This window comes from Schistocerca nitens, chromosome 5, assembly GCF_023898315.1.
Source record: "Schistocerca nitens isolate TAMUIC-IGC-003100 chromosome 5, iqSchNite1.1, whole genome shotgun sequence".
NCBI lineage: Eukaryota > Metazoa > Arthropoda > Insecta > Orthoptera > Acrididae > Schistocerca > Schistocerca nitens.
The window spans coordinates 188,472,599-188,482,085 of record NC_064618.1 but is presented as its reverse complement, the minus strand read 5'-3'; the positions used below and the strand labels follow the sequence as shown (position 1 = coordinate 188,482,085).

Genomic DNA, 9,487 nt, shown 5'->3' with positions numbered 1-9,487 from the left:
AATGTTGAGATCTAAGAAGTTTATGGATTTGTTGCCAATTTCCATAGTGAACTGGATATTTTTATGTTGACTGTTTAGGTTTTTAAAGAATGTGTTGAGTTGTCTTGTAGTACCAGTCCACATACACAGGACATCATCTACATATCTAAACCAGTATTTGATGTTTGCACTCAAAGATTCTGTTCTTAGAAAATTTTGTTCAGAATGGTCCATAAATATTTCAGCCAACAGTGGACTAAGAGGGGAACCCATAGCTTAGCCATCTAATTGTTTATAAAGAGTGCCTTGGAACTGGAAATAGTTCTGTGCAAGGCAGGTCTGTGTGGCCAGTCTCAAGTCATTCAATTCCTCAGGATTGACATTAGACTTTTGCATCAGCTCTGTCAGAATGTCAATACATTCTATTACTGGTATGTTAGAAAACAAACTGCTGACATCAAAGGATACTAATTTATCACTGTGTGAGACAGATATACCTTTTAACGTGATTACTAGGTCCACAGAGTTTGAAATACCATGCTTTGGTTTGAATTTAGTCTTGCTCTTAATTAGGACATCAAGTTTACTGGCTAGTTTGTAAGATGGAGCAGTGAATGATGATACAACTGGACGAATAGGAACATCTTGTTTATGCAGTTTAGGAAGCCCGTACATTCTAGGAGGCACTGGGTTCATATTAGTTAACAGTTTTACTTCAAATTCGGAGAATATGCTTTTGCATGAAATGATTGCATATTTAACATCCTCTTTGAACAATTTAGTAGGGTCTTTAGGAAGGATTTGGAAGCCTGTGGTATTCAGAAAATCATTAACTTTATCCACATAATCACATTTGTTCAAAAGCACAATACTGTTGCCTTTATCAGATTTTGTGGCAACGATACCTTGGTGTTGTAATTTCAGTTTTAAGGACTTCATGGTGTGAAAGTCAATAGACTGTGGGATGTTACACACGAATTTGGTTTCGTTCTTTAGTGCATTGGCAACTATATATTTTGCAGTGGTGTCTTTCGTTAAGGCATATTCAATATCAACTTTCATAACATCCAGTTGTTTTTCTGATGGAGGGTGGGGAGGAGCATATTTAAAACCTTTATCAAGCACTTTTTGTTCCTTTGGGGACAGAACCAAATTCGATAAGTTAATTACACGTTGCGAAAAATTTTGTTTACACAACTGAGGTTAGAGGTTCACTCACCTTCCTAATCATAGATAATTTCGTGTTCTGCCGCAAAAATACGTCGTGAATAAGATCACTTACACCTTGACGAACTTCTCGATCGAAAACATCGAACTCACACGGCTGTAACTTAGATGTGATTGCCATATGTACCACTTTTAGATGTGTACACACGTTGTCACGAACACGATACCATTTCCTCATTTCTTCCTTTATCCACGTGTATCTTGCGACGTCAACGGCTTTGTTTGCTGCGGCGGATGTTCCTCTTGACTTTAAGGAGACGTATTTTGGTGTAATTTGGCGTTGCAAACACTGTTTGTTAAACCAAATGTGTTGTGTTGATTTAGCTTTTTGTCTGAGTAATCTACTATAAATTAATTAATTACTTGGCCCAGTTCTTTTTATTGCAGTCAATTGTACAAAGTTTTCAACAGAAGTTGCAGAGAATTTAATATTGGAGAAATGATGGTGATAACGTTAACTGAAACTGTATGAATATGTGAGATAATCTGCTTTTATTAATAACATAGCACACTTGAATTCATATTAAACCGAAAAAAAAATCAAAGCTTAGTGTTGAGGAGGTTGTGCAGTGTACATCACTTTCACAATACATTCACAATAAATGTTAAAAGATACATTCACCGTGTTCAATGCATTTAGCTGCACGTGTATGAACAGATTTTATTGCTCGTCTGTTTCACAGGTTGTTCTTAATTTCGTCTATTGCATTCATAATGCGAGCGTACATCACTTTCACAATACATTCACAATCAATGTTAAAAGATACATTCACCGTGTTCAATGCATTTAGCTGCACGTGTATGAACAGATTTTATTGCTCGTCTGTTTCACAGGTTGTTCTTAATTTCGTCTATTGCATTCATAATGCGAGCAAGTAGAGCCTCACTTGTATTGATTTTGTCCTCATAAACTATGTCTGTCTTCCATCTCCACAGAAAAAATTCCATTGGCGTCAGGTCGGGCGATCTTGGTAGGAACAGAAGTGGATTACGAAGACCAATCCATTTCTGCGGGAAAAGGTCATTTACATGTGTAGTAACGGCTTTGGTGAAATGTGGAGGCGCGCCGTCTTGTTGAAATAATCACGTAGCAAGTGGAACATCTTCGAGTAAGGGGGGGCATTTCTTCTTGAAAGAATTGTACGTATCGCCATAAAGTGTGTGTTGATTATACCACACCACACATTTGTGCTAAATTGCGGCTGAAAATTGTGTTGCACTGTTGCATGTGGGTTTGTTTCAGACCATACCTGCTCGTTATGTAAATTGTTTATACCATCTCGAATGAACTGTGTCTCATCAGTGAGTAAAATGTATTTGTGTAACCGCCGATTAGTATTTAACCAGTTTCACAACTCCAAGCGAGGGGCAGTATGTCCCGGGATGTAAATGATGCACTTTTTCTTTATACTAAGGATACAGGTTGTTGTACTTCTGTGTAGGCCATACCTTAGACTGTGAAATACCTAATGGTTGAGAGATACGCCGTGTACTGGTACCCGGGCTACGTTGAACAGCATCGTAATGTCCTCATCATCGTCTTCACGTATCGAGCGCTCGTACTCATTATGAGTGCTAGGCAGAGATCCTGTCTCCAATAACATTCGAAATACTCCACTAATGGTTCTTGCATTCGGAATCCTCCGAGTTGGATAACGTACGCGATATTCGTTAACTGCAGCCGTACCATTACCATCATAATTGCCATAAATAAAAACCATATCAGTGTATTCCTCTGTCATAAATTTGAATGGAATCCCTATTTTATAAATAATCTACAAACTACAACAGTTACTATGTAGTTCCACTTAAATAAACTGTTGATATTCCGTTTCTTCACTGATCGATATAGAAAACTACCTCCTTTCAAGGTTAGGAAACGACTGAAACAACTCAATAACTGTTGTCAACAATGAGATTAACGTTTGTACATTCTTAATGGGAAGTAAACAAATTTAATTCTCGGGATGCTTGTCTGGTTGTTCCGGAAAACCACTGCAGATACATGTCTGGGACATGTTTTATTAGATTCACCAGACCAATAAAAACAAAATATATGGAAATAGTGCCTTACCTTAACCTCGTCCAGTTTTTCTATGGCTTCATATCAGCGAAGTTGCTACATTTCAGGCAAAATCTTTTATTAGTTGCAAGTCTGTAACGTAGCATTTGCGAACCTATGTTTATATGAACTTCTTTCTTTAGTTTTATTCATATTATAACAAAGAATTTGGGATGGCTGAGAAGCGTGCTAGTGTGGCAAAAGCACTTAAAGTGACTGCTCTCGTTAAGCGGGAACGCCGTTTTGGAGTATGGGTCTGGCATAAATTTTCACTTGTTGCAGTAAAATACATCACAAAAACCGAATGTAGCAGTTGTGTTAATTTCTGTTTTATTTCATCAAATAACCGAGATAATCTGAAATTAAATCGCTGAATGTAAAGTCCTTGACATCATTTGTATTAAGCATAATTCTGTCACAAATGAGCGACGTATGTAAATTTATGCCAAGCCGCGACTCCAAACCGGCTTTCTGGTTTATCGCTAGTTGCCGCCTTAACCACTTTGGCTACCAGTACACCCTCCTTGGATCGACTCTAACTTCTCGTAACCCTCTAAATTTACCACCTAACGCCTCGGCTTCTAATTCTTCCATGCAGGTCTGAAAGGTGCTCATTTCGAGTTATTTCGTATTGGCGCGGTTCGTCAACCATGTCAGCTCTTTGAAACAAGAGCATAAATAAGAGAGAAAGAGAAGTGAGATCCCAGCTCGTTATTTTACTTCTCCAATGCACTGTTTTACTGAATTGTATCCTTAATTAAAATGCCTTTCATTTCATCACGATCGTCGAATCAGTCACAGAAATGACAAAGAGCCGAAATAATATTGGGCCACAACAGACCTCACGGGGCTGCTGACATATTCGATCAACTGACAATTGCTTACACCTGTAAACTAAACGCAAATCAATGGTCAAAGATCCTTTTCTACGTCAATGAAGATGACATACGAATAGAGGAAGTGAGTTTGCTATATGCGTTTGCGATCATTGTGAATATTTTTTGTATAAAACCATCTGTAATTCCTTAGAGCGTTCTTACTACTCCGTTTCGCCTACTGCCACAATCAGGTATAAAAAATTTAGAACTTCAAGAACAAGGTCCAGTGAACTTTATTCTTAAGGTGCAAAACTTTTTGCTATCTGATAACGGCAGTTGCTGAAGCAGATTTATAAGTTAAGAAAAATGTATTACATATGTAGGTGGTGCTATTTGCTAAAGGTTCTGGTAGCGTGTTGTGGACTTCAGTGTATCACAGCTGCAACGCAAGCTGTTTGAGAAAAAGAATACTCTCAGAAAACAGTGGAAAATCGTTAATAAAGCTATATTTTCCATCAATAACCCACCTTCCTCAATACAATGGTTCACTGAAAATTGCCAAGAATTAACGATACCCCGCAAATACGTCTTCAATCATGATCCATGTAACATCAGTCAAAAGTATCTTTTAGGACGAAGACGGAAGGAATTATGGAAAAATGACAAAAGTTCTCATGAAGTTTTTCGATTGGTAGAATAGATAACTATACCTGGCTATCGAATTTGAGAGGCACAAAGAACGAAAATTTTGCCGTATATCAGGGGAGAACTGAGGATCACGAAATAGACGGCGTTAAAATATTTTGATACCCAGATAACAGAAAACCCTCGCTGAACGGAAGTCTACTAGTACCAAACACATGCAATAATTTGATGAAGAATTTTCTGGAAATGTACCATTGAAGCACAGCATTGTATGGTAGTGAAATCAGAACAGAAGAGAATCGAAGCATTTGAGATGTACTGGTAGAGGAGAATGTTGAAAACTAGTGGCCTGATAACGTAAGGAACAAGGAAACTTCCTGACAGGTTAAAGCTGTGTGCCGGACTGAGACTTGAACTCGGGACCTTTGCCTTTCGTGGGCAAGCACTCTACCGACTGAGACGAAAAGGTTGACGTAGAAGAGGAATTAGTTGAGGGCCATATCGGACCAGTCTGAAGACTGATGACTCTAAAGAGAAAAGAATTTAGCTGTCGGAGAAGAGTTGATTTGCGATGTAATATTAAAAATTGTTCTGAATCCCCAGCTATAAATGTAGAAAGACCAAGAAGAAAAGCCTACAACTCACGTCTCTTGGGCTGAGGCTTCTGAAGCGTTAAAAAGCTATGTGAAATTCGTTAAGAGAAGGCAACAATACAACAATTCTGCAATTATGATTTTGTACATCATACAAAATGATTTTAGTAAAAAAAGAACTTAGAAGGAGAAGCGAGTTATCATTTCTGCATTGTTCCACATGACTCAGAAGTAAATTTCAGCTGAACTGTCGACGGTAGTTACCAGTCCGACACTTTCCACAATGTCACATATATGTGGAATTCCTGAGGACAGCGATTCTAATTGGACTGCACCAAATTCTTGGTAATATCCTATGTTAATCAGCTCGATATTGATTTTTTCAAATCAGTGGTTAACATTTTATTTCGTAACTGGATCACGAAAATTTATTTTTGCATACTGAAATTTTCTGAAACTTTAAGCTTTAAATCGATTTAATAGAAGAGTCTAATGTTCGACTTTTAACTCACTTCTCTTTTTATGTAAAAGCAGCAATTACTTTCAATTTTTATACTATAACGTCTCCGGTTGTGTTTAACAAATATCAGTGACTTGCTACCGTGTATAGATTTTTCTTCTATCCCCTTCCTAAAACGCTTTTTTTTTTTTTTTGGAAAAAGCTTGATAATCAGTTGCATATGATAATCCGGCGTTGACAGATACCAGAGACTGTCAGGTTATGAATGTCTATTGCATTACACTAATTTATAGTTGTCTTACCTTGAAATAAATGTATCTAATAAACAATTTTTAGACTTTGCAATGTGCGGCATCACTATCATAAACCTAGTTTTATGGGACGAGTGCCCGACAAGACACTTTAAGTAAATTTTCAGCACTAGATAAATATTCTTTTTTTGAGATATAACCGCCGTTTGACTGTACAACTCACTGGGCACACACTAGATTTCAGCCTTAGGCATTTTTCGAGTGTTACAACTGCAACAGATAAAAAAGTTTTGTCGACGGTAAATTCGACAATTTTCCCGTAATAGGCTAATTTACAGGCAATTATCATGACTTATTCACTTGATATGGTTGTGGAACAAAATGGATAACTAAAACACAGGTATCAAATTCGCTACACTCTGTCTAAACAGCCACTGGCATGAAGACAGCCGGCCGATGTGGCCGAGTGATTCCAGGAGCTTCAGTCCGGAACCGCACTGTTTCTACGGTCGCTGATTCGAATCCGGCCTCGGGCATGAAGGTGTGTGATGTCCTTAGGTTAGTTATGTTTAAGTAGTTCTAAGTCTAGGGGACTGATGACATCAGATGTTACGTCCCATAGTCCTTAGAGCATGAAGAGAAGTGAAATTATACTCAAAGATGATCATAAAGAAATCCCAATTTGCATCATGTGATCTGTGGTACATCATGGGGTTAGGTAGTGGGACTCTTTATTGTACAATTACATTCTTTTTCAAAAGGGCAGAAGAGGTCAGTGTTTACATTATATGTCGTGAAGAGCCACCTACGCATTGTGCACGTGAAAATGCGACTTACACCATCATAGTTAAAGACAGGTAGAAATACTATCTTGCAAGGTAGTGAAATATTTGATACATGGTTAATTACAAAATAAACAGCTATAAATTATTATGAATTACAATTATGCTTAAATATTGGTCAGGTATATGAGATAGATGGTCACAAACATCGTTGGAATTTAAAATCCTTTACATAAAAACATCAATGACCGTTAGAAAAGACCAAGAGTACAATGATACAAAAATTGAGTAGAAAGTGGTGAGAAGGGGTGGGGAAAGGGGGCGGGTGCAGAGTGAATGAGGGAATGTTACACATTAGGATTAAGAGGAATCGATCTGAGGTGTTAAATACATAAGAGCTTCAGGGTTCTTGATGTGGGAGGGGAGGAAAGATGGGGTAGTCAGATTAAGTAGATGTAGTGAAGCGGGAAGGGGGTGGGAGATAAGGAGGGAAACCTAATTTTTACTTCATAGACAGTGTTCCCGATATGTACACCTATACTGCGATATTATTTACCCACCTTTTTAGGGGAGCAGTAACCCATGTTGTATGAAGGTTAATGACTGTAGTAGCTGTAATGAACATAAAAACATAAGATAAACGGGACAGCTCTCCTTGATAAATACAGTACTGTACAATGTAACACGATTTGTTCTATTATTTAAAATCACCGTAAAGTATAATGAAGAATGTTTACTTTTTATGTAAAGTAGGTAAGGGGTGGTGTGGTATTGATGATTTGGGAGGGGCATAGGGTGGGGTAGTCTGATTATGTAGGTAAAGCTAAAGGGGGAGGGAAGTGAGGGACACCAAAGTCCATAATCTTCGTAGTGTTACCCATATGAACACATATTGCAATAATTTTTACACAGGCGCTTAGAAAGAATGGTAAGCCTCTCATTGTATGAATGTTAACAAGATAAATATTTTGGCGATGGTTTGTCTTCTACTCAAGTCTAATGATCATGCAACCCATACATTACTTTAACTGTTTACCTGGCCAGTTTTCTGAAACTTGTACTTTTATTGTGCTTTCATCAGTTGCAGTTGTAACACTTGAAAATGGCCTAAGGCCGAGATCTAGATTGTGGAATAGAACCTGTAGTACAGTCAAATAGTGGTTATATCTTTCAAAAAGTTTTATATGGCTGTGACTCAACACCAAACTAAAATCAACACGTAAGGACTTCCAGCTGAAGCGAATAAAATATATTAATTAGTGCAGAACTAGGCTTCTTTGTGTGGAGACTAAATGATCCATTCACGGCATAGTTGTGCAAGCCGAGGTATTAGAGGAAGTAAGATCCGTTCAAATGGCTCTGAGCACTATGGGACTCAACTGCTGAGGTCATTAGTCCCCTAGAACTTAGAACTAGTTAAACCTAACTAACCTAAGGACATCACAAACATCCATGCCCGAGGCAGGATTCGAACCTGCGACCGTATCGGTCCTGCGGTTCCAGACTGCAGCGCCTTTAACCGCACGGCCACTTCGGCCGACGAGGAAGTAAGAGTCATCTAGAGTTAGTACTTAAGACTTTCCTTAATTTGTAATTTATTAGGAACAAAACGTTTTGCTGTAGGTGACAAGTTATTCGTTTACGTATTCGTGAAGAAAGTATACGTTTTTGGACAGACGAGAGTTAATTGAAGTGATTATGTCAGTGTTCGTGTTTTTCGTCTCCATTTGGTGAACTGTTGGTTCGAAGGCTAGGACACCCATAAATACACCAAGAAGCGACGACGCAGATACCTATTTTTATGGAACACTTCCAATAGACCGTTTTTGCACATGCATGAGATTTAATTTGAATAACACGCTTCTGCTGAATTTTAAAAAATGTAACCTTATTTTAATGAGCTCTCCGTTTTATGATACCACTTAATAAGAACAGAAAGAATAAAGCAGTACTTTTTTATCGTTTCACAGCATTTTCAGACAACATCCGTACAAAGAGCACACAGTGCTTGCGCTCGACATATGGATTGCAGTACAAATTACAGACTATCATAAGTGTCTCACATCATCTACCATATATGCACTATTTAAAAGGAACAAAAGGTTTTCATTTGTGCAACTGTAAACGTTCCTGACGTGATCGTCACCATGACAACGCCTTTTCACTGCCAGTGATATAACTTAATCCGCTCTGAGACTTAGTCACATTCTACGACGAAGTGGCTTTCTGCCCCTGTGTATTTATCCCTGACAGTGCATTTACGGCGCAGAAAAAGTGAGGCTGCTCTGCGATATTAACGACAAACTGTGTGAAGTCACGGATCTGGTAGACACCATATACGGTCTACGTATTCTCGGCTGTCTGTCTACGCATCTGGTACATTGTATCACAGGGCTGAACATGCTCATCTCCGTCGCAGTTCAATACCAGGAGAGAAGAGGGGTTTGCACTTTTGTGCACGATCTTTCCATTCATTCTGTCAATCATTTACAAATTCTGTACTATAAATTTCACCGTGAAGGAGTGCCTCCAGCAATGTGGAACGTGTCATGATACGGGTCAACAGACATACACAGCCACAGTCATATAGTTAGGTGGTATAAAAAGTTACGAAATGTGTTAAAGATATGGTTAAAGCTTCTCAATACTTTTTTCCTACATTTGAAGCGT

The 9,487-nt window shown here is 38.3% G+C and overlaps 1 protein-coding gene across 1 annotated transcript; it reads right to left on the bottom strand.

Annotated features, from left to right (window-relative positions):
- Nucleotides 1-255: 255 nt before the first annotated feature.
- On the bottom strand, nucleotides 256-1,384 carry LOC126260332 (uncharacterized). Its single transcript, XM_049957656.1, has 2 exons — nucleotides 1,199-1,384; nucleotides 256-1,113 (listed from the first exon to the last, which is right to left on the bottom strand). Exons 1-2 carry the CDS (start codon nucleotides 1,382-1,384, stop codon nucleotides 256-258), a joined length of 1,044 nt encoding a protein of 347 aa, XP_049813613.1.
- Between the last annotated feature and the right edge of the window lie 8,103 nt (nucleotides 1,385-9,487).

What these genes read in the sequence shown, in the direction of transcription:
- LOC126260332 (XM_049957656.1), bottom strand. Translation starts at nt 1,384, where the DNA reads ATGAGGAAATGGTATCGTGTTCGTGACAACGTGTGTACACATCTAAAA. An exon ending in AATTATCTATGATTAGGAAG is followed by an intron (nt 1,114 to 1,198) that starts GTGAGTGAACCT and finishes CTGTCCCCAAAG; the next exon opens with GAACAAAAAGTGCTTGATAA.